General features: G+C 41.0%; 6 protein-coding genes across 13 annotated transcripts; 3 read left to right on the forward strand and 3 right to left on the reverse strand.

The window, feature by feature from the left end:
• Positions 1 to 61: 61 nt before the first annotated feature.
• Positions 62 to 634, reverse strand: LOC105266339 (late histone H2B.L4-like). The gene has a single exon (XM_011304439.1). It carries the CDS (start codon positions 545 to 547, stop codon positions 173 to 175), a length of 375 nt encoding a protein of 124 aa, XP_011302741.1. The 5' UTR covers positions 548 to 634; the 3' UTR covers positions 62 to 172.
• Positions 635 to 779: 145 nt separating this feature from the next.
• Dpm3 (Dolichyl-phosphate mannosyltransferase subunit 3) lies at positions 780 to 1540 on the forward strand. Its single transcript, XM_011304559.1, has 3 exons — positions 780 to 912; positions 985 to 1212; positions 1293 to 1540. Exons 2-3 carry the CDS (start codon positions 985 to 987, stop codon positions 1368 to 1370), a joined length of 306 nt encoding a protein of 101 aa, XP_011302861.1. The 5' UTR covers positions 780 to 912; the 3' UTR covers positions 1371 to 1540.
• On the reverse strand, positions 1470 to 3552 carry Dph2 (Diphthamide biosynthesis 2). 2 transcript variants are annotated; one of them, XM_011304546.1, is made up of 3 exons: positions 3464 to 3552; positions 3172 to 3388; positions 1470 to 2812 (listed from the first exon to the last, which is right to left on the reverse strand). In XM_011304546.1, the coding sequence occupies exons 2-3, from the start codon at positions 3301 to 3303 to the stop codon at positions 1550 to 1552; spliced, it is 1395 nt and encodes a 464-aa protein (XP_011302848.1). In that variant the 5' UTR covers positions 3304 to 3388; positions 3464 to 3552; the 3' UTR covers positions 1470 to 1549. The 2 variants fall into 2 exon arrangements, with proteins under 2 accessions (XP_011302848.1, XP_011302840.1); XM_011304538.1 differs by having other exon boundaries at positions 3172 to 3514.
• A 100-nt stretch (positions 3553 to 3652) lies between these two features.
• On the forward strand, positions 3653 to 8140 carry LOC105266390 (PP2C-like domain-containing protein CG9801). Of its 2 annotated transcripts, none has more exons than XM_011304517.1 (8): positions 3653 to 3823; positions 4438 to 4722; positions 4804 to 5030; positions 5783 to 6343; positions 6622 to 6819; positions 6928 to 7228; positions 7329 to 7806; positions 7910 to 8140. In XM_011304517.1, exons 2-8 carry the CDS (start codon positions 4556 to 4558, stop codon positions 8126 to 8128), a joined length of 2151 nt encoding a protein of 716 aa, XP_011302819.1. In that variant the 5' UTR covers positions 3653 to 3823; positions 4438 to 4555; the 3' UTR covers positions 8129 to 8140. The 2 variants fall into 2 exon arrangements, with proteins under 2 accessions (XP_011302819.1, XP_011302827.1); XM_011304525.1 differs by having other exon boundaries at positions 3655 to 3823; positions 6095 to 6343.
• Positions 8141 to 8158: 18 nt separating this feature from the next.
• Positions 8159 to 17126, reverse strand: LOC105266370 (uncharacterized). 3 transcript variants are annotated; one of them, XM_011304497.1, is made up of 9 exons: positions 17100 to 17126; positions 14907 to 15931; positions 11882 to 11935; positions 11633 to 11802; positions 11473 to 11552; positions 11291 to 11383; positions 11126 to 11206; positions 10781 to 11051; positions 8159 to 10141 (listed from the first exon to the last, which is right to left on the reverse strand). In XM_011304497.1, exons 2-9 carry the CDS (start codon positions 15006 to 15008, stop codon positions 9898 to 9900), a joined length of 1095 nt encoding a protein of 364 aa, XP_011302799.1. In that variant the 5' UTR covers positions 15009 to 15931; positions 17100 to 17126; the 3' UTR covers positions 8159 to 9897. The 3 variants fall into 3 exon arrangements, with proteins under 3 accessions (XP_011302799.1, XP_011302807.1, XP_011302790.1); XM_011304505.1 differs by lacking the exon at positions 17100 to 17126 and having other exon boundaries at positions 10781 to 11039; positions 14907 to 16622; XM_011304488.1 differs by lacking the exon at positions 17100 to 17126 and having other exon boundaries at positions 14907 to 16622.
• On the forward strand, positions 16923 to 23263 carry Mekk1 (mitogen-activated protein kinase kinase kinase 4). Of its 4 annotated transcripts, none has more exons than XM_011304451.1 (7): positions 16923 to 17074; positions 17259 to 17369; positions 18262 to 18477; positions 18566 to 18857; positions 18949 to 19137; positions 19225 to 22452; positions 22542 to 23263. In XM_011304451.1, the coding sequence occupies exons 3-7, from the start codon at positions 18317 to 18319 to the stop codon at positions 22722 to 22724; spliced, it is 4053 nt and encodes a 1350-aa protein (XP_011302753.1). In that variant the 5' UTR covers positions 16923 to 17074; positions 17259 to 17369; positions 18262 to 18316; the 3' UTR covers positions 22725 to 23263. The 4 variants fall into 4 exon arrangements, with proteins under 4 accessions (XP_011302753.1, XP_011302780.1, XP_011302762.1 ...); XM_011304478.1 differs by having other exon boundaries at positions 18566 to 18842; XM_011304460.1 differs by lacking the exons at positions 16923 to 17074; positions 17259 to 17369 and adding an exon at positions 17414 to 18098.
• The last annotated feature ends 64 nt before the right edge of the window (positions 23264 to 23327 follow it).

The raw sequence follows: 23327 nt of genomic DNA on the forward strand, positions 1-23327 counted from the left end.
TTCTTACGGAATGCGCACTAATTATTCATTCGAAATTCAATTATAGGGATATTTTATCGTATTGTTTTTATTGTCGAGAAAAATCTCCAATGATTTATAGAATTTCATCATTTGATTTGGGAATAATTATTGGTCGGTTGAAGAATAAACAGTCGATAGTTGACTCCAGGAGTTACTTGGACAGCGAGTACTTGGAGACGGCTTTTGTTGCCTCGCTAATTGCATGTTTGGAAAGTTCTCCAGGTAACAGAAGACGAACAGCTGTTTGGATCTCCGAGGATCCGATGGTGCGACGTTTATTGTATTTGACGAGGCGAGCGGCTTCAGAGGCAATCCTCTCGAAAATATCATTGACGAAACTATTCATGATACTCATCGCCTTGGTTGACACACCGATGTCCGGTTGCACCTGTCTCAGGACCTTGTAGATGTAAGTGGAGTACGTCTCCTTCCTCTTGCGTTTTCGCTTCTTTTTGTCGACCTGGGGGACCATCCTCGGGGATTTGTCACTCTTCTTGTCAGACCTGCTACTCGCTCTCGTCGACATCCTCGAGATCAAGTTCCTCACGACTCAATTGATGGATTATCAGCTGGAGGCGTTTATTTCAATGATTGCAGGTCAATCCAGTCTCGATCACTAATTGATCGTTTGTGTTTTGTTAAAAAAATGTTGCTAGGGTCCCCCAATATTAAAAGAGCAAAGATTTTTTTACAGAAATGTTCGTCTCTTGTTTAAAAAATTAATCAGCTGTTGATAATGAAGTTTGTCGTGAACCTGGCGACCTGGCATGAGGTTGGCTTAGGTTATCTGTTCTGTCAACAACATTCCTCCCAATATTTTTAACAATTCTAATATAAAATATAAGGACTGTATCACTAGTGAAAAAATTCCGAGAACTGCAAATACCAGAGGTAAATCATTTCATTGATGGTTTTGTAGATATTTAACTGTGGAAATACGAATAGCTATTGATTTCTTATCAGATGACGAAATTGATGGAGTGGCTCTTCTGTCTCGCCTTGTTCTTGGGCACCTGGACAGCTGCAATCACAGGGCAAGTGAATTCCCCGTGGATTTCAAACAATTACCAATTTATTTTATACCTCCCAGTGTTGTTGCTATTTATTTTTGCACTGTATGCAGCGAGTGTTGTACTTTACAGAACGTTTACGTTCAATAATTGTGAGGAAGCAGCTAAACAGCTCAAACGGGTAAATACGACCTATAATTTGTGTTAAGCGATTTATTCATGAGAGAGAATTATTATTTTACGCTATTTTTTATTCTCCAGCAAATTGAAGAGGCTCAGGCAGAGTTGAGGATAAAGGGAGTCCTCTCCAGCGACCCCAAAGGTTCAGAATTGATGTAAATTCATCGAGCAATTATTTATTGCTGTTTTTGCATTTCGAAACGAAATATTTGGTGAATGAAGAATGTTTGTTCGTTGAATGAAGAGTAATTCAGATGGTGTCACTAACAAATAGAAAAATGTTTTATTATTATAATTGTACAAATAAATTAATCTTCAATTAATTTGAATCAAGTTTATCAAGCTTTGTGGAGTGGTTCATTTTCATAATTAACGGGAAGCCCACGTCGTCCCTTCTCTGCAATCTTAACCTCGTCCTCTCCTATTCTCTGCTCGAGTCCCTGCCAGGATCTCTTCACCAGGAAATTAGCCCCAGCTTTGCCAATAGCCACAGTCCCATTGTCTTTACAAGCTAATGCACTCATTGTTTCGGTGGAAATTTCAGGCTCTTCAGTTCTTATGCCATTGGAGATCAGAGAGAGATCTGGACCTGCCGAAGCTATGAACTCTACGTAGTTCGACCCATCGGGGAGAATCTGGCGAAAATCGAGGCAGTAGTGGGTAGAAAATTCCCTGGAGCTGTTGAAGGCCAGTTCTACCTCGAAAGGAGTTAGCAGAGGCTTGAAATAATCTTTTGAATCGAATATATCGCTCTCTGGACATGCTATAACAACGAAGGCATCGACCTCAGGAAAATTCGCCAATTTCGCTGGATTGATTTTTCCGATGCTGAAAATGTACGATTTCTTCTTTTTCTTTTTCAGTATTTGTTTTATAGAAGAGAGAGCCTCGAGGTAATTTTTTATTCCCAATGTCGCAACAACTATTCCCACTGTCTTGGCGTCTTTCAATGTTTCTACCAAGTATCTTCGACGTTTAAGCCAAGGACTCGAGATGGCATCGAATTTTGCTAGGGCAAGACCTGATGTGTGGTACCAGCTCTTCGCGGGAATGCTCATGGCCAGAGATGCCAGTGTCCTGTCGTTCTCACCGATGAACACAGCTGTGTATTCTTCTGTTTTATAGCCATTTTCAACACTCCAACTGCGACCAGACACAATGGGACTCGAAGAGATTTTTGTGTCCACGAAATCCAAATTCGAGGTGCAGTTGAGGGTCGTCAGGACGAGTTTATTATATTTTTTACTCAACAACTCCCAGATTTCATGTACCTGGTGGGCGTGTGAGACATCATAAAAAACGAGAATCTTCTCGTCAGCGTCTGGAAAAGAACTCTCGAATTGACTGACCACGGCGACGACGTCGATATCTCTCTTGGGGAGAATGTGGAAGACAGGGATTCGGGACGTTGGATTGAGACAGGCGTGACCGAAGTGCACTATTGCGTCAGCATTTATATGATTTGCAGCAACCTCGTCTACACAGCAACTTCCGCAAGTCGTGTCCCCAAGGATATAAACTTTTTTACCTAGGAGCTCCTCGAACCGGAGGGCTATCTTCGCAGAGTCTCTGAGAGATGAGTCCGGAAATTGTAAACACACCTGGAATGCATTCAAGAACTAATTCAAAATTCTGGCTCAAATCATCCTATTTTCATATGAAACTCTAATTACTTCAAGACATTATGAAAGTAAATTTACAAAATTATTCAATTTCCATTCGATTTATCTCCCTCGAATTTCATAAACGGGGCGGCGCTATTTATGAAACTCCACTATCCAACAGAACTACCCAGAAGGTCAACCCCGTGTACGATCACTGGTGTACGTGCATTTCTCTGTTGCCTGAATGGCGTCTAGTGACCTCCAACCCACCCTATCTCGCCCAATCCTGACTAAACCCGACTAAAAAAATCCCAAGTCCTCCAGTCTCAATAAAAATATAACCTGGATTATCTCACCTTGTCAGCCCCACGTGCTTGAATCCACCCCACGCACCTATCTACCTCGAATTTCTCTGGAGGCAACATTTCTGTTCCAGAGTTTCCAGCACTCTCCAGCTGTCCACAACCACTGGACTCAGAAGGTGTCATTCTCCCTCACTCAAACCTTAGACTATTTTATTTAAAAAGTGAAGAGTTTCTTGTGTGACCTTTGGAGCACGTTGTTGACATTCGACTGCAATGAGGATTGACTTGGTTAATGGTTAATTGGATTTGGTTAAGGGTTAGTCGAAAAAGTGTTAAGTCAAACCCCCAGAACTAAGCCTCTACTTCAGTCAATTCTCTTTGTTCGACTGCTCCAAAACCTCCACGATCCCCAATTCTCCACTGAACCACAACAAGTCCTTTTTCCTGGTGCTATTGGCTGTACTGCGCACGCCTCCAACCAAATCAACATAAAAAACCCCAGAAATTTGTTTACTGTAGGTTATGTGTTTGACAGATTATTCAACATGGCTGTGAGACCCTCCGCACCTTAGTATTCATCACAAACACACAAGAGACACATCAGAATAAAAAAAGAACCTCCTCGCGGATGCAATGTAATTGAAATGTTTTCACATTAGACCATCAGTTGCATTCCTCGAGTTCTGATGCTCCTCGATCACAGGTTAATACCAAAAATCCTATTACCTTCCATCAAGGTCATTGATTAATTAGTTTTGGAGGAGTGAAGGGATAATTTATTGTTTGGTGATTGTTTGATGATGCGAATTGATGCAACTGCAGTGGTGCATACATTTCTTGGCGGCTTATTAGTGTCGGGCTTTAATTGATACTTGGGTGGATTAAAGCGTCTGCGATGTGTGGGAAGTTAAGGATTTTCTGGGTTTCTTGTGAGATTCACGGTTATTGATTGGCGGGAGTCATCCGTTGTTATTGAGGAAGTGGGTGCGATGATAACGTATCTGATTACTAGGTTGCTGATTAATTTATATCAATTCTAAGTTGAAACGCAGTCCCTCGATATTTCAATTATATCCGTTGGGTCAATGATCAATAAATATTTTTCTCATCAGATGTTTTGAATATTTTTAGCAGGAGAATGAATTGAACGGTTGAAGTGAATCTCGGGGTTGCGAAGGCTTTTATTGGGCCATTATTCAATTCATGAGGAAAGATGATGGAACGATTTTACGTTTTGCATTGATGTTTGAATAAGGCTTTTTGTGTTTGCTCTCATTACGAGTGATATTATTCAATTTTAATCTCTGATTTTTTAAGATTATGATGAAAATGTGACGAGGGCCTGGATAGTCGGAGAGTGATGTCTGGGGATGAAACAGTGGGAGGGAATCATCAGCAAATTATTCAGTGATAATTCCAAGAGGAATTGATAGAAATGCCGAGTCTGAGGAAGAAGGTCGTGGGCTTTATGCGACAGCTCTCGATAAGTAATCTGACAGCAGCTGTTGAGAGCATTGGACAGGGTGAGGGCTCATTGCATCCACCAAGGTCACCACCAGCTGATATCCTGGGGGGATGCTTCATCACGAGATATTTGAACGGGTATGTTACAGTTGAAGTACAATAATTTAAGACATTTCTCCTCTGGTTTTTATTTCTTATAATTTATCGACTTATCTTCAGACTGGACCAAAAAACCGAGGGACCTGTCATTCTCCATGGCAGAAACCCGGAGGAGTTGCCCTCGAAACCGCTGGGTAAGCTAGACAACGATGAAGAAGTATTTGCGGCTGTAACCGGTCCTGATCGTGGCCTGACAACGGTAAACCTCAAGCAGAGACACTTGAGTATCAGTGACCCAGATGTCGATTACATCGACATACTCGAGCAGAGTGATCCCCAGACTACTGGTAAGTCCTCGTTTATTTTTCCCAGGTATTCTCACTAATTTAAATACACAGGACAGAACAGAAAAGAACAATACCCTCGAGTTTCCCTTTAAAAAAAAAGCATGTAACGTTTTTTGTCAGTTTTTTTCAACACATACCTAAGCTATGCCTATAAATATATATATATTTTTTTCAATTTAAAGTTTAAAAATTATATAATATATAATATAGTATACATAAATCTAATATAATATTACATTATTATTATATAATTGATATGCATACTATATCTATGCGTTTAAAAAAAGTAACAAATGAACACTGCCTGAGGAATCGGCATTGGTACCGATGGATTTAAATGACTAGGGCAGATAGTTTTCGAGAAATTCGAAGGAATCCACAGGGATGATAAATAAGCGCCCTTTTCACTGTAGGGTGCACAGGAGCCGATCAAAACGCGAGAAACGAAAATATAGCGCGCCATGTACGCTAGTTCCATACATTTTCTATGACTTCAAGTCTCAGAATATCTGACCCTTCTATTTTCATACAAAATCAATAGAGTCGGCAGGAGAAACAATTGGATTGAAATAAGCACAACATTATTCCATTGACATGCACTTTACACGAGAGACTCGATTGTTCTAGTTAATTAAGGACACATTTCCTGCAGAAATTGTCTGAATCCCTGTAAACGCGTCTGTATATATTTTCTTTTAATTTATAAAACCAACAACACACCTACCAATCACAAATTGGACTTTAAAACGCAGTTAACACCTCGATGGATTGTATATTTTCCGTGGCCCATGATCGTTGGCTAGTCATTCGCACAAAAGAAACATCACTGTGTCCAATAGACAACAGTGGCGTTAAAATACGTGCAGCTGGAAAATTGTACGAGCCAGATAGCAAGTACACGATGAGCATGAGTGAGAAAACAACAGGGATCAATGAAAACTACAGCGTTAAATTTATGGAGGGACACATTGATAATGACTATCTGTCTAATAATGTGATGAGTGAGACTGCCAGGGCGAGCGTTAGATTCGATACAAATTGTGTCAATGCTAACGTACCACCAGGGGATTTCTTCATTGGCCAGGGGATCACCGAGGATCCACTCGAGGGCTCGAGTGACAGTCTCAATGATAATTCCGATGGGGATAAGATCGACCTCGTCCTCAGGACAGCCTCTGATGACACTCTTGACAACATGGACGAGGCTGACTCTGATAACGATATCATTCCACCTCCCTCTGATTTCGCCAATGAAATGATTCCTCTCAGGAAGTCCAAGAGTGCACCAGCACCATTCAAGAAGTCCCAGCAAGGTGCTCAATATGTTATCAGCATGTTTATTCAACATTATATTGAGATTTAGGTGTGGAGTCGCTTGTGGATTTATTGCTGAAATTTTTATCTGCTAGATGAGGTTTTCTTTGAGTGGAACAAATTGGAAAATGCTTGATGATTTTAATGAGTTCTGCTTGGCATGTCCTTGTTTGCCATTTAAATTCTATTTTCTTTTCTATTTATTTCTGTTGAAATGTATAATTTAGCCGTCAATTAGTCGATGCACTGTCTCGATCGAGTGTAATGACTATTTCAGGTTCAGTCAGCAGTCATGAAATAGCGGGAGTAACAGACTGGTTTTCACCTCACGACATGGCCTTTGGAATTGCAACAACTCTTTACGAAAAAAATCCAACAAATAACGTGACTAATGGGGAACCCATTGCCGATTGCTTCGCTGTGGCTGCCAGGCCGAATGCAGCTGTATTAACACTTGCTGACGGTGTGAATTGGGGTGAGAATAATTTACCAATTTTTTTGGTAAATCATTGGTATTTCTTGGGGTTCAAAGGGAATGGCAGATGTTTGGTTAGAGAGAAGGAATGATAAACTTATAAATTAGGTCCAAAGGCGAGTATAGCGGCGCGTTCAGCTGTGCACGGTAGCATGGACTACCTTAACAAAGCACTATTTTCATCGTCATTAAACAGCGGTATTACGACAACACGTGACGTATTCATCGCACTGTTACGCTCATTTCATGCGGCTCACGCTTTGATACTCCAGGAACAGGGAATGCTCACCACTTTGACTGTGTGTGCTGTCCTGCCATTGCCAAGTGCACCGGGAGCTAATGCCAGGTCCAAGAAATACGTCGCCTGCACTTGTAATGTTGGCGATAGTCTTGCTTATGTTTATTCCAAGTACGTTTTATGCATTTTTTAAATGTACCATTGCTCCTGGAGTTTCTGTTACTCTGACTCAAAGGTTGCCCTTTCATTTTTTAATCTCTCTTTTAATTAGAAAAACGGGAGTGCGAGAGATAACTCGCGGTTCCCACGATATTCACTGCATGCGAGACATGCGTGATGCTCTTGGGGCGTTAGGTCCAGTCGACGGTTGTAACCCGGAATTGAATAATCTCACCCTGGCGATGACTGAGGTCGAGTTGGGGGACATTGTGTTCTTGACTAGTGATGGAATTTCGGATAATTTCGATCCGGTCGTTGGAAAATTCGCTATTCTTCCTAGTGGCCCCAGCTCGGCTCGTTCGGCCAAGTCCGATGGCAGGCAGACCAAGAGCTACAAGAGGCCTGATCATGTGAGGAGGACTAACTCTGCTGGTCATGCCGATGGCCATGATCTACCCGTTGTTGAGGCTTATCAACGACACGAGCTCACTTTACTCAGGATGGAGGATCTGCTGAGGAGGGGAGTCTCTGGAGACGGACCTCCGTGTCAAAGTGCCAAAAAATTGTGCGAGCTCGTACTTGATTTTGCGGTGAGTGACATGTCGCGTAAATAAGGAGATTCAATTCATTTAATTATATTAATTATGCTCGTTTTAATTGTGCAAATATGTGGTATGTGATGTGATTTTTCAGGTTCGAATAACCGCTGCTAAGAGACGAATTCTCGAGGACGCAGACCTCTACTACTCTCAATCTAAAGACGGCCAATTAGTCCAGCTCTCGAAACTCGAGCAAAGATCGCGAAGGAAGAAGATGCTTGACAAAATATCGATGGTCCCTGGTAAGTTGGATCATGCCACAGTCGTTGCATATGTCGTGGGCTCGTATGGCGCCGCTGAGAGCGATCTTTAGTCATCGTCCCGTTGAAAAAAAAAGACCACATGAAGAGTCATGCACAGAATTTATTTACAGAGCAGAAATATCCAAATTAAATATAGCAGTTATCCGCTGGGACGTATCGTGTTTTTGTTTTCGTTTCTTCCAAAGGTTTTAAAGAGATACTAGTGTTAGGGATACCGAGCCACTGCCCAAGAATCATTTACTGGACCTATCAAATTTATTGTAACATATTAATCCGTCGAGGAATCTCGGGAATTGAGTCAAGGCGTCAAATTGGAGGCCATATTTTTGTAGAGATTGGGTAGACACCTAATAATATATATACAAATGCCACTGAACACGATAGGAATTAATCGATGGCTTGAGTATTTTCGAAACATTCGTCATTCATAGGAAACTTCCATGGAGCTCAGTATTTTTTCTCTCGATAAATAACCAAATAGCAGGAATTCCCAGTAATCAATAATCGGTATCGTGCAAGTTTCCTATTGAATGGATTATTGGGGCAAAGCAATAGGCGCCGAGTCACTGTTGAAAAATGTATTTTTTATTTAGACATTTGTGTAATTTTCTAGTTCCTAGTGGTTTTGTTACAGGGCCAGATAGCTAGCGTAGCCCCAGCCACTCATATTCCATTGAAAATTTAATTTAAGTCATGTCTCCGTAAGAATAATAGTATTACGTTTATAACTTTATATTTTTTTAAACGAGTAACCCATTGATAATTTAATGGTAATTGTTTTTTTTTTGTTAAATAAATTTTTAATTTCACTGGAGACACGTGACTAGCCATTGAATTTTCCTTAACCTCTGGATTCATCATAAATAAAGAGTTATTTTAGTTTTATGTGACGTGAGGTAAGTATGCAACTATGATCCTGACAAATGTATACGTGAAAATGAATTTCACTACTGTGCAGATAAATTATGCTAGCGATATACAATGATTCTTCGCAATAATGGATAATTGATCACGTATAATTAATGCAGTTAATGATAATCATTTCCTTCCATTATCACCAACGATTAAAATATTAGATGCTCTACAAATGAAGGTTCCACTACGTGATTACCCAAATTTCACTGTAAAATTCAAATAAGAATGTAAATATTCTAAAATCATCTTCAACTGCAACAAAAATTTTGTACAATTCTACCCTTCATCGTTGAACATCCCAAAAGAAATTTCGTCTGCAAAATATTGCATCAGGAAGGAAAAGTCCTTAAAAACTGCGCTTCCTACAATAATTTGAGAAACAATTTATACAAACGATTATTTATGTAAAAAAAACAAAATCACAAGGAGATCGAGCTGTCTCGATGTCGACAGAGCAATTATACCTTAAAATAACGAACGAATAGAGGGAATTAATTCCAATGAATTATCATGGCAACAAGATATGTTCGTAAGGCTAGCTCTGAACTTCTTAAATTCTCTTCCATACAATTCCACAGAAGATCCATACAAAAATAAGATAGAGTATGCAACTCGAAAGAGCAAACAAAATATTCCTGACTGGAATTTAATATTCCAAGGAAAAAATGCAATGAGGAAATTCGAGTGAAACAAGAAAGTCGGCAGTATCACCCAGCATCCCTGAAGTAATACTAGTCATCCATTGAGACTTGCATGGTCCATCCACCATAAAAATACCTAGAGAAAATCCCACCTCCCTCCCCCCCCATTCTCAGTTTTACACGGTTAATTGAGCAATAGCAAGTCTTGTGGTACCGTGAAAACCGAGATAAATATTAACAATTTGGCACTGTGTGGGTTTAATTTAATTATCACTCTTCACCATATTAAGGGTAATCATTTGGTTGATCTGGACGTTGGTCCCTCGATAGGTGTTTCCTCCCCGTGTTCTTTCCCGTGATTCTGGAGAGGGCTCGGGGGTGGTGTCTTGTGTGGGGCTTGAATTTGAACGGCAGTCACCACGAACCAGAACAGAATTCAAAACATTGTCCCTCTGTTCCGTTCCAAATTGAAGGAATGGTCGTACCGGTACTTCCACCGTAACATTTCTGAAAAAAAAATATAGAGAACCTAATGACAAGACAGATAATTCACGAATAATTATTATTTTATTGAAATACAAAATAATTTGCCTGGCCTTGACCTCAAATAAAAAACCACCTCATACCTAAATAAACCCCGGGAAATAAATAATGAAGCTTGACACTTGTGAAGACGTTTAAGACATTGAAGCGTAAAGGACAGATGTTTATTTGGCACCACGTGCACCGAGGGACCCTAGGATAATTATAAAGATACAAAACACGTATGCAATTCTCCCTGTGACTCATGAACCAGTTTCATGCGTAATAGTTTTTCTGAGGTGAGTGAACCATACTATAAGTGGGTACCGTGTTTTCGCACATATCCCTTTGGGATTTCCCCTTGGGGATTTTTTGGACACGGTGCATAAATAGAAATTTTACATGTCGTAAGGCAGATGCACTCTGCAGGGGATCGAGCTTTTTTAAGATCTCTGATCCCTTTCCATCTCGTCACTCCACGCTATTTGAGATTCACGAGATATTTCATCCTTTTTCCGGTCATTTTTACGCGATTATTTATCGAATAATAAATTAAAGACTGAACATCAAATAAAATTAATAAAAAAATACCACTCTTGGGGATTGCATTTAAAAAGAACTTACTCGGGGGTCCAGGAACTTGGCGTTGTTTCCTCCTCCTCCACCTCGATGGTCATCGAGACTGCAGTGGATCCTGAAGTATTGACTGTCCCGTCCTCTTCGTCATAACTTGGATCAACCCGCACCCAAGAAGGTGGGGTTGTCGGTATTGCATTCACCAATCGCTCCTTGGCATTAATATTATTATTATTATTAGTAGTGATAACTGATGAGTAGATCGGGGGCTCTTCATCAGTATAAAACGGTTGTTGAAGCCGATATGCTGTAACAAAAACTGTAATTTCGTGAAATTGTGTTTATGTCGACGTGTACTATAAAAAAAAATACATTTGAAGGGGTGATTCTTACCGTTTTCTTGTGGCGGGGCACTGGGGGTGAATTTCCAAGTCCCCATGGCCTTGAACCACTTCTCGTGACTCTCCGGAAGACCTGCAGTTTATTTAATTTTTCCCATGAATATTCAAGTTAAATTTTAATAACATTTCTTTATTATGGTTTTTAATGTTTACTCACGTTTACGCAGTAATAAAAGAACGATGCCTACGACAAATGAAGACCCTACTCCAGTCGCTACCCAAATCCACCATTGAGAGGTGTCATTCATGGCTGCAATGAATAAATAACAGCAATTAGCCTAATTAATTATTTCATGGTCGTACTTTAATGGGCATTGAATTTATCGGGGGAATAATCACCTGGGGGATCAACAGGCAGTTGAATTTTCCTCTTGCACACCGGTTCTTCCTCGCCGGTGGCTAGTGTATTGCTGGCGTATCTGAAAATTCAATTATTGATAAAATAATTCATTTATTGATTTACTAAACATCCTGGTCGATCGGAAATATTAATATTCACCCTTCGAGACATTTTCCGCATTGCAAAGGGCTCTGAGCCTTCTCCTCACCCTCTTCCCGATTAAATTGACTACAATTACTGTAATTAACACAAATATTGGATACATCGTAGCAGAATTGGTGGGGTGGGCAGTCCCCATCGTCCTCGCAAGGAGTCTCCGTGGCAGCTCCCTGAAAAAAAAAATTTACATCTTTATCTCCTCATTACTATTCCAATAATTTTTTTGAGTGATAATTATTCTCGAATTACCAGAGCCATTATCGCCATGAGCATCATCAATTGAATTAGTTGTGAGTTCACCATCTGGAACAGCAGATAAAAAAAAATTAGAACGATGAATAAAATTGTAGAATTACAAAAGACATGAATGAAGACATAAATTTTTCTACACCACATGGTATTAAAATTCTAGTAACTGCGTGTGGTCAGTTCGAATTGCATAATCCGAATTTAGTGGGTTCATTGATCCCCAAAAAACTGAGGGCCGGTGTGCGATTAGATCCCTCCCCAGTTCTCCGTTGTTTTTATTTTTCTGCCAAAACCTAAACAGAGGGAAAAAGAGGGGACTGCAGGGAGCAGAGAAAGTGTTTGATGGCGAGGCAAAAGACGGAAATCTCGGGCATTCCATGAGAAGTGCGTGGCGTTTGCCAAGTGGTTAGTGATGGGTCTCAGATAGACCTCCAAAGAAAAATAAAACAACTGGGGGATGAACCCGTTCTCCATCATGACGCTGTTTTTCTTCTTTCATTCGTATTCGGGGGGGAGGCTATTATAGAGAGGATACAGGCAATGAGTGTTCATTAGAAAAAGAAATATATTCATAAAATCTTTCGAATTTGAAGCGCATGATTCCATTGGAAGTTGCAAAATCATTAAAAGTCAGGGCTATTGATATAAAATGGAATCGCAGGATTGATTTCTGTTTAATGTACAAAAAAAAGACTTCTCCAATTTCAGGGAGACTAAATAAAATTCAGCGGAACGCAGTGTAATATCGTTTTTGAGATACAAAAAGCTGCGGTCAAGTTGGAGGGAGTGAGAGGAGAAAGAGATTTTATAACAGCGAATGATGACGCATTAAATGCAATGGCCTCGTGGTGCGTCCGTGACGTACACGTATGGGAAGAAATAAGCGATAAGACACTGACAGCCAAGGATCATGCAACTCCTGTATCGTACGATTTAGTATTTATATCTCTCGTTGACTTTGTAATGAGATGATTAGGTGACAATCCACTCGATCAAAATTAATCGGAATATTTTACTTAGACAGAGGTGCAAGTGGGGTGACTTAAGTTACTTCTTGGGACTGAGTTATCTTGGACAAACAATGGCACGTGCTGGGCGAACGTCAGAAGCTTCCAGAGCCTAATAAATCGCGTTTTGATAAATTCATTCAATCAAATGTATAATGACAAGAAAATGGATTTATTGATGAGTAATTTTGGCGCGACGATAATATAAAATTGTTGGCACCACTCGTTCTCTGAAAAATGAATCACGACAATTGACTTATTTTTCTGAATTTCATATTTATCAGATATTCAGCCCTTTGTCTGGATATTATGAAAAGTCACTTCTCAGGAGATGAGTCATCCCCTCACGTCTGCGCGTCAAAATCCACCGTACATCGTTCGATTTTATTGTCTCAATTCTTGAAATCTTTCCGCCCATCTTTTAGGATCAGGTATATAAAATGATAAAAATGAATCTTGCGCCTCGGTTTCAATAGAAATTGAGAATTTTAATAAGGGGGAATTGAGTTCCACGAACTGGTACGTGTGTTACATAAAAAAAACTTGACAAATCGAAGACAACTCTCGAGCTGCTTTCATCTAATGACTTCCGAGAAATTTCAATTCTTAAAAAATCTGAAAAATGATTTCGATCTATATGAAAATTCAGAGATGAGTCTCTGCTAATGCGATTTTAATGGGTCGCCCTGAGATCGAAGGAGGGCGTCGAAAAATTATTGCGAAATACTTAGATTAACGCTTTATCTGCCTTCTCTCATTCGCAGAAGGCGAAAATTGTGCCAAGTGGGTCGTGATTTTGGTAGGATATCTGGGAGAGGATGTCGCCGAGATTGAGCGCTCATGACCCAGTGTAATTGAATAAAATGGTGCGAAATAATTATTCAATAAGCGTCATCGGTTTTGGGCTGCCCTTTTCGTGTGGATTGATAACTCCACGGTAATAAGTGCGTTATCAAATCGGTGGCGGCATCCTTTTTATTCGTCATGCCCTCATCCGTTGCTATGTACGAGGGAATAAAACGGTGCGAACGTCCTGTGAGTCGGCTGATTATTTCTCGGAAGCTTACTAGAAAGCGCGGTTTTCCATCCGAGATATTGAAACCCGAAGATTATTGATCTCGGTCGTTTTATATATTTCCAAAGTTCAATTCAGTTCTTGGAAATCGAGAACGATCGGTTATACTGACGATCATCAATTAAAAGATTAGAGAAATGGCTCCCTTTTGCGAATAATTGTCATGTGTGTAAAGTATAGTAATAACTTTTATTGAATTTTAGGTATTTAAACAATCTAATTCTATAAATTGAACATGATACAATATACAAGGTTTTCCCTTGTCTTCAAGTCAACGCAAAATTTCCCCGCGTTAAAAGCAAGCAATTAAACTACCTTTGAAATTCAATTCAATATGGCGCCGCTCTCCCTTGCAGGTCCACTTGTTGCGTCAGAAAATCGCCGCAACACAAAATCTCCCAGAGAAAATAACCACCCCTTCAGGTGAATTTCCCTCATCCTCAATTCCTTTAATTCTTTTAATTCGTTTAATTCCTTTAAGGACAATCGTTAATTCTGAATAGATTAATAAAAAAAATTTTTTTAATAATGGCACAATTCCCAGGAACCTCGAGGTTACCTGTTATCCGATGTGTCACTTCACTTCCCCCATTATTTGTTGTGAGAAATTTAAAGATCGAAAGTGACGATGACATCACACTGTACCCCAAAATATTGTTATGACAGTTAACTGCTAATGATGAGTAATCAGGCTCCGCTGTGATAGTCTGATTTAATATTGCTCCCCACTTGTCACAACATAAATACGAAAATGTGCAGTTTAATGCTCCGAGCATTATCGTAACGATAAAAAAAGTTGAGTCTCAGATAAATTGCAGTTTAGTTTCATGAAATTGTCAAACGTTTCACCGTCTCCTCGAAATTTCGGATCCAGTCGTGACTCCATGTGTTGATTAAAAAAAAAATGAAAAATTAAGGAATAATGAGACTCCACTGTACTCACCCTGAAAAATCTCCTGGAACTACTCTCCATCCTTGACAAGTGGATCTCCCCTGCAGTAAAGTATTCTATGTATGTCGGACCAGGCGCGAATTTTTTTCTCATCTACCAGCGATCGCATTTGCGTTAATCACCACTGTTGTACAATAAATTTTCTCACACTTGATCTGTTGATAATCAACAAGTTGTAATGATTGGGATACGAGGAGTCTCGCAGTGAGCGTCCGAATGCTCGCGTGAAACAACGTGCAGTGAACGTGTTCAGACACGTTCAGTTCATCTTGAAGCTGTGGTGGGGGTGGACCAAGTTTTCATCGGCAGTGGGGGCATCGTCGCTCCGCGGTGCCCTTCAAAATATTCCCATTTTTCCCCTTCTAATTCGGATCTTCCCAATACTTGCAAATTTTACTTTCTCTAAATTCCCCCAATAAATTCAATTTTACCTCTTCATTCCCCACTTTTCCAATTTGAATCGTCCAAATAATTAAAAAAAATACCAATAATGAATAAATAATACAACAATAATAATAATAGTGCATTGGAAATTAATGGGAGAAATTCGAATAAATGGAAATAGATTTATGCGAAGATTTTCGAGATGATTTTCGAACGAGTGAAATAATTGAGATTTCTTATGCACTTGTTGGATCAGCCGTTCCCTGACCTATTTTAATCCCCTCGAGGAATAAGGGGATCACAACAAGGAGAAGGGGGGTTGTTACCACCTGCCTGCAGAGGCCTGAATCGTCTGAATTTCTGCGGGATGTTGTGCGAGGAGAGGGGCAATATCACCAGCTCCAAACACCAATCGAGGAATCCCCCGTCTGTCATCACGACGTCGCTATCTTCCAGAGCGAGAAAGTTTTCATCTCCAATGCTTCAATTATAAGGGACAAGGACGGATGAAGTGGCGTGTGTCGCTCGCTTTTTTTTTTCACTTGATTGCTTTGTTTCTTCTTTCTCGAACCGTCGGCTGTTGCTATCCCACCAATCGAGGTAAAATCGTACGAGATGAGTATCGAGTTTCTCTAGAGATAATAAACGAATAATATTTATTGTTTGTGATTTTTATCGTGGCTGCGTATCACGAGGCGCTCCAAATTTGTTGCAATTATTATTAATGACGAAGTGGTCATGATTTGCTCAATCAATTATTCATATTTGTAAACAATTATCGATACCATATTTTTTTGATTAATGGTTTAGCAGCGAGTGGAGGTGGAAAATGAAAATTCGGTTTGGAGTGAATTTTGGAGCATTCGGAGAATGCCGATTTTTATGCTAATGCTCGGTCAAGTCCTTGAACACTTGTTGACAATAAAATGGATATGATTTAGCGTGCGGCGGTGGGTCGTAGACCCAGTTTCACCGGTTCAACACTCGGCCCTGGGATGAATCATCTACTCCAGGTCGTTGATTCCTGAGGGCACCTCCTTCTCCCACGTTTTACATCGATTCGCTGTCTTACTCCTTGTGAGATCTTCGTGTTTTTGCCATTTCACTTTCATTTCGCCAGTGTCGGCTATTTATTTGGGGTCATCCACTCTTTTTTCACATACTCACAAAGGCTTATACATTCACGAGGTTACAGTGGCATTCGTACAGTTTTTATGTGAAGGATTTTATTGGATAGATTTTTTTCAGAATTATTTTTCGATGTTTGCTGGTCATTCCCGCGCACTGAACCTCCAAAATGGCAGCGCGCAACCGTGATGACATCTTTAATCAAGGAAAAACCCGCCAATTTTTAAATCCAAAGTTTCTTATCCCAAATGTCCAATCATTTTTACTCATTAGGCTTACTGAACTATTTTTACGAAAACCGGTTATTGATTTTAAATGCAAAAAATGAAGATCGGCAGATTTTTTATATAGAAAGAAATTTTTTCGCGGGCAAAGAAGAAATTGAATTGTTATGCGATTAGTCACGTTTTTAGGATAAATTAGGGATCAATATTAATTAGTCTTGGTCTAATTGTGACTGGTTAATGGAAAGACATCACGAGACATTTTCGGAGTTTTGTGTGGGTTGTCAGGGCAGGTGGGCGTGAGTTCGAAAACCAAACAATCCCCTCAATTTGTCATTGATTAACAATGAATAAAATGTGAGATATCCGGAAACCCTGGATTGTTGCAATTGGGAATCAAGAATATTATTGATTCCTCGAGGGGTGAGCAAGTATACTAATGAATTACCCTGTAATATCACCATAACCTCCAAATGTCACATTTCCCCACAACCCGCCAACCAAATAACTCTGTAAAAATCAATATTCCTCATAAAAAAGAATAACAACTTGACTATCCCTAATTATAACGAATGACTAACGGATTAATGAATATCTTTATTGACAGATCGACACATTGACCTTGACTCAAATGACCCTGAACGTTTCATCGAACTCCAATCTCCAAATGCCATGACAAAGAAAAGAAAAATTCGCCGGAGCATTTCGGAGTAATTCGGTCTGTTTTCTCAATGCAATCATATTTTTTTTTTATAATAATTACGATAATGATTACGAAATGATTCATCAACGGCTCCATAATTCGACATACTTTCAGTATGACCTTGAATAAATGTACCTGCCCTAATATTTCCGCAGTTCCGTCAAGTGCTGCCATCGGATTCCCCTATCACGATCCAGCACGTGATAATTTCCACTTATACTCACGCAATTCGCACTATATACATTACCGCGCAATCTACGTACAGTCGCGATAAATTGCATTAGTGGAATACGTGCAGAGGGCTATTGCACTTGTTATCAAACAATTCAGTATTCGTCTCGCGCTTCTGTTTACATCAGAGACAGTCGTTTATGTTCGGATAGACAGATTAAATATACAATATCTCAATTAAACAGTCAGAAAAGTTTAATATAAAATAAGTGCTTCGTAAAAAATCATGGGATCAATAATTAAAAATCGCCGTTTCAGCTATTTTCTCGGAATTCATTGGATTAATTTCCATTGTTGAATTATTTATCGAATTTCTGATGGTGATTAACGATTATCAAATCAACATTACGTGCACTTGAAACATTGTACATCCTGGCGTAATAAGTTGCTAGGGTGACGATTAGTTCGCGTTATCTAACGATTTTTTTGGAGTTCTTTGGTGATAACAAGGTGATACATGTATACAGGAATAAAAGTCTTATCGGCGGAATCTTTTGAATTGATTCATAATAGGTAATGCGCGATATCAGTCATTTGGATCCACAGAGGGAATTTCGCATAGTATTTTTTCGGTGACAGGAAATATTAGATTGATTGATGAAGAATGTCAGATAAATGAAAGCTGTGAATTACTCGAGAAAATGAGATATTTATCGCGGCGCTTCTGTTGATACAGAATGATCCGAGTATGCAGGTGATTATTTGAAAAGGGAAAAGAGTGAATAGTAGTTATGGCTGAGCACTGGGAGTTGGAGTACGAGAGGTGGAATTCAGTGAGTCCGCCTTCCTCAGACGATCCACTACACGAGATGAGTGATTTTTATGGGCAGACGCCGCCCAGGACGAGACAGAGCAGAAGGCAACGGGAGAGGAAACAGAGGATCTCCTGGGGGTGAGGGAATCACAATTATGCTTAAACTCAATCGTATCTTTTTTATTTTAGTCGTGAGCACAAAAATTGAATGATTTTTTCATTGAAGCGAGACAAAATCTTCACCAGTGTCGAGGGACATTCGCACTAAGCCCAGTATTTGTCGTCGCGACACCCTGGACACAATAATTTTTAATAAAATGTGCGAGGACGCCGATGAAGCTCGCGATAAAGAAGAGGCAGCTAAAGAGGGAAGTAGAAAATCCAAGCGGAGTTTGAAACTGGCTCGAGGAAATGAGAGAGATCTGAAACTTGATGTTGAGGCTGCAGCACACTATGCTGAACGCTCTGAGCGTCGATCAGCACCAGTGCCATGCAACATGAAGGTCTGGCGTCGTGTGGTTCGTCATTGTCTGTCATGTTCTCGCTTCGATGCATGTGCTTCCTCTAAATAAACACTTGGCTATTTTTCAAAATTAAATCTCTTCGTAGATAGAGACCAGGAATAGATTTCGCTGTTTGCGATCTAAACCGGTGGATGTTGATCACAAGAGGAGGGAGCATGTCCCACTTGCTACACCCGTACCAGTAACACCAGTTGATAATGTTGAGGAGACCAAACCAAAGAATTTGAAGGAGCGAGAAGTATTTCACGATACCTTCGCCTTTTTAATACGCCTGGTGAGTGGAATTCTATAATTCTCATCGATCGCTCACAATAATTTATGAATATGATCCCATTTTTTTTATTTCGAATTTTTAATTCAGGGAAGCACGGACAGGGAGAAAAATTGCAGGAGACAGATGAGTAGTGAGGAGTCAAGATGGCAGAACGAGCTGAAGGACTTGATCTGGCTGGAACTCCAGGCATATCACGCAGACAGGAGTCTCGTGGGTCAGGATGAGTATCTCTGTAAGCAGAGGGAGGCCATAGGACCCCTGTTAACTGAAATAATGGAATACAGATACAGCCCAGCTCCATATTCAAATCCCTCTTCAGCAGCATCGAGTTCGAATGACAGTGGCTTCGAAGGATCAACCCCTATGATTGTGGAGCCCACGTGTATGGGGTGTTTGTGCATGCGCTGCAGGCCCTGCTCCAGAGCTCAGCTCACCGCCCTCAAACAAGTCGAGAGTCTACTTTGTCGGCTAGAGGCAGCCGAGGCTCTTTACCCATCGTGTCAGGCCTTCGCCACCAATTACCCGATGTACAAGAGTCCAGAGTTTACCGGCCGAGTGAAGGCTATGTGCCTGTGGTATAATATGACTCGACATCATCGGTTGAAACTCCAGATATTAGGAAAATTACTGATGCTACTGGATAGCCCAAAAAATTTAAATTACGAAGTTGACTCTGGCAATAGCTCCAGATCGTCAGAAACCACGGACTTCCTTGACCCGAAACCCACCGTTGTCCGTTTCGAATTGTCCTCCGCCGAGGACAGTGCCAACAGCACGCCATCAGACAGCACCAACAGCAACTCCTCCACCGGAGGAATCTCCCTCCTGCAGTCCTGGCCATCAACTCCCGAGTCAGCGACTCTCTGTGGCCTTGATGACCATCGACTTGATTGCCTCGACCACTACCTCATGGAATTTGACCGGCAAGCCTACCGGAAATACATCGAGGAGGTCCTGAAAACCCGTGGTCTCAGCAAGAGTCTCAATTTTCTCGAACGCCTTCACACCTCAGTCCTCAGGAAAGCCAGTCTTGCCATGAAGAAATGGACCACCGAGGAGGAGCTTTCAACGAGCGAGGAGTACGAAGGTGACATCGAGCTCAAACGTTATGGGGTCTGGAGCCCGGAAGCCAAAGCCCTGAATCTCCCCTCGTACAGATCTGCGTTTATATTTTTATCTCGAGTACCTCTGGACATTGTCCATGAGTTCCTGAGGATGAGGCTCGAGCAGAAACCTGAGCAACCCGGACCCCTGTCAGTGCGACAACTCATGAGGGAGATGCGAGAGGGACTGAAGATTGCCTGCATTCATCGGGACAGATTTGTGGAACACTCCAAGACAGTTCATGCCTTCGATGACTGCATTCCAGGGAAACCGGTGGACTCACCTCCACAATCACCCCTCGTCGAATTTGACGATGTCAAGGACTTTGATGACAGCCTCCAGTCGGTCTTCGAGGTCTATCTCGACTATCTGCGACAGTGGGTGGAGATGGTCCAGTACAACAGCTTTCACAAGAGCCTCATCGATGACGAGTGGAGCTTCGTCAAGTCCATAGCTGGGGGCATTCAGCACGGCTATAAAATCGGAGGAATAAAGTTCTGTGGGATCACTTGTACGATGATTGAGCAGATACAGGAGTTCCTAGTGACGAGGCCTCAGGAGATCAAGGAGTGTACCGATGCCCTCGAGGGAGATGAATCTATCATTAAACTCCAACTGATGTCCGCGGGGCGGGAGTGGCAAGGAATGTTCGTCGAGGCGAGAGAAAAAATCACCAAGTGCCTCACTTTTGCCAAATTCCTGAAGAAAGACATCAGTCAGTGGCCTGATGTGTCAGGAGGTCTCAGCATAGCAGTCTGTCAGATGAAGAGTGTTATTCTAAGTCTCAGGGACAGGCTGATTATTCTTATAGAAAATTTCCAGGCGAAGATTGACGAGGCCGAGGAGCCCAAGTCTGAGAACGATCAGTTGGCCATGAAGACTCGAGTTCGAGAGATTTTACATCAGGCTTATAGGATGGGGTTCGATTATCATAAGGAAGTCTGCAAGCTTTTCCCCACCGAGGAGAGGGGCCACCTAGTTCATGGGCTCGTGGACTTTGCCATGCTGTGGATGGACTTTGTGAAAAACAGGTGTGAAAGAGGCAGAGGCTTGAGACCCAGGTGGGCGAATCATGGGTTTGAGTACTTGATGACTGTCTGTGAGCCCTCCAACACCAAGTATTTGTCTGATAGGGAGTTTGAGGCGTTGAAGGAAGCCATGGATCGATGTATTTCTCATGTCGTTGGCGCTGCGGCTGGTCCTGGATCCCATACAGAACAAGACGGTGTTAAGAGGCTGCCCAGGTCCAGAGCCTCGTCTCCAGGCAGTTCTGGGAGTAGAACAAGTTTCTGTGTTTCCAAAACGAAGGACAGCCTGAAGTCTCCGGAAGGAATTCAGAGGAAATATTCGTCCCCACATTCGAGTGATGGGAGTTTAGCTGTAAGTTTAACTGTACCTGAGATGACGCAGGTGAAGAAGGAGAGAATTCTTTCGGCGTTGAAAAAACTGGAGAGTGAGATCGACGAGAGGAGACGGGGCAGCGAGCTCATTGGGAGAGTCACCGATAGGAAATCCGTTGATAAAATCAAAGTAAGAATAAAAAGGGTAACCTTCACCTGGCAGAGAGGAATCAAGATTGGACAGGGAAGATTTGGAAAAGTTTACACAGTTGTTAATAATCAGACTGGCGAACTTCTCGCGATGAAGGAAGTTGCCCTGCAACCTGGGGATCACAGAGCTGTGCGGAGGCTCGTCGAGGAGTTACAGATTTTTGAGGGAATCCAGCATAGACATCTCGTTCGTTATTATGGAATTGAGATTCAGAGGGAGGAGATGTTACTTTTCATGGAATTCTGCGCTGAAGGGACGTTGGAGAGTCTCGTTGCAGGCTCTGGTAATGGACTCCCTGAAATATTCGTCAGGAAATACACTCATCAGCTTCTTCTAGCTGTTTCTGTTCTGCATAATCATGGGATCGTACACAGGGATATCAAGACTGCAAATATATTTCTTACGGATCAGGGGAATTGTCTGAAACTCGGAGACTTTGGTTGTGCTGTGCAAATCAAGGCGCATACTACAATGCCTGGTGAACTCCAAGGATTTGTGGGGACACAGGCATATATGGCTCCCGAGGTTTTTATGAAAACTGAGAGTGGAGGGCATGGCAGAGCTGCTGATGTATGGTCTGTTGGCTGTTGTGTTGTGGAAATGGCCAGTGGCAAGAGACCTTGGGCCGAATTTGATTCTAATTATCAAATTATGTTTAAGGTATTCTTCATTTCCCTATCTTTATCAATTAATACGTCATAATAATTTCTTTTTTATTTGAATAAAAAAAATATTCTTGTTGATAACAGGTGGGAATGGGAGAGAGTCCAACGCCTCCAAAACATCTCTGTGTAGAAGGTGTAGATCTAGCCACTAGATGCCTCACTCACGATCCAAAGAAACGACCGACAGCCAATTCTCTGCTCTCGCATCCCTTTGCAAGAAATTACGATGATGTCAACGTTGATTTACTCACTCGTGTGCCCAGCTGAAGTACTTAGAGCTTGTTTATGTCTATTTATCTACTTAACGAACAAGCACTGGCTGGTTATTTGAAATTTCTGAAGCCTTCATTGTGATAGATATTTTGTGCCTGTTCCAACATTCCAGATTATAGTCGCTGTTGTGTAATCACGCAATATAAAGTAATTGAATATTTATGTCTGTGTCTTCCTGGATTATTATTGGCAGGAGAGCATGGATAAAATTAAGGAATTTAATTAATTAAGACAATAACATCGATTTGTTTTTTATTTTCTTCGGTCTCTTGATGGATTTACAGGATTTGAAGAGTATTAGTTCTAACAAGTCAACTTGATTTAAAAATCAACTACTTTCTACAGGCTTGATTAGCCTTGATATGCGTGTGATATTCTTGGCCGCAAAGCGATCACAAAGATTCGTCTCATTACGCTGGACTTTTATTTATAGTCTAGGGTCGGTAAATACTTTCATTTCGAAGTCTAAGCGTTTTTAGAACACAATATTGTTTCAAACTATAGTTCTTTCACGTACATTTATATTATGGCTAGTACATATATGACAATTCAACAGTGATAGACATCTCTTTTTGTCTCGTTCATAGTTAAATAAAT

This window comes from Fopius arisanus, unplaced genomic scaffold, assembly GCF_000806365.1.
Source record: "Fopius arisanus strain USDA-PBARC FA_bdor unplaced genomic scaffold, ASM80636v1 scaffold00002, whole genome shotgun sequence".
Lineage (NCBI taxonomy): Eukaryota > Metazoa > Arthropoda > Insecta > Hymenoptera > Braconidae > Fopius > Fopius arisanus.

Coding starts and splice junctions, on each gene's coding strand:
- LOC105266339 (XM_011304439.1), bottom strand. CDS start 547: ATGTCGACGAGAGCGAGTAGCAGGTCTGACAAGAAGAGTGACAAATCC.
- Dpm3 (XM_011304559.1), top strand. CDS start 985: ATGACGAAATTGATGGAGTGGCTCTTCTGTCTCGCCTTGTTCTTGGGC. Junction 1,213..1,292: donor CAGCTAAACAGCTCAAACGG/GTAAATACGACC, acceptor TTTATTCTCCAG/CAAATTGAAGAGGCTCAGGC.
- Dph2 (XM_011304546.1), bottom strand. CDS start 3,303: ATGACACCTTCTGAGTCCAGTGGTTGTGGACAGCTGGAGAGTGCTGGA. Junction 2,813..3,171: donor AAGCACGTGGGGCTGACAAG/GTGAGATAATCC, acceptor AATGCATTCCAG/GTGTGTTTACAATTTCCGGA.
- LOC105266390 (XM_011304517.1), top strand. CDS start 4,556: ATGCCGAGTCTGAGGAAGAAGGTCGTGGGCTTTATGCGACAGCTCTCG. Junction 6,820..6,927: donor TGCTGACGGTGTGAATTGGG/GTGAGAATAATT, acceptor CTTATAAATTAG/GTCCAAAGGCGAGTATAGCG. Junction 7,229..7,328: donor CTTGCTTATGTTTATTCCAA/GTACGTTTTATG, acceptor TCTTTTAATTAG/AAAAACGGGAGTGCGAGAGA.
- LOC105266370 (XM_011304497.1), bottom strand. CDS start 15,008: ATGAGAAAAAAATTCGCGCCTGGTCCGACATACATAGAATACTTTACT. Junction 11,936..14,906: donor GTTCCAGGAGATTTTTCAGG/GTGAGTACAGTG, acceptor CTGCTGTTCCAG/ATGGTGAACTCACAACTAAT. Junction 11,384..11,472: donor ACTGCCTGTTGATCCCCCAG/GTGATTATTCCC, acceptor TATTCATTGCAG/CCATGAATGACACCTCTCAA.
- Mekk1 (XM_011304451.1), top strand. CDS start 18,317: ATGGCTGAGCACTGGGAGTTGGAGTACGAGAGGTGGAATTCAGTGAGT. Junction 18,858..18,948: donor TGAAGGTCTGGCGTCGTGTG/GTTCGTCATTGT, acceptor ATCTCTTCGTAG/ATAGAGACCAGGAATAGATT. Junction 19,138..19,224: donor TCGCCTTTTTAATACGCCTG/GTGAGTGGAATT, acceptor TTTTTAATTCAG/GGAAGCACGGACAGGGAGAA.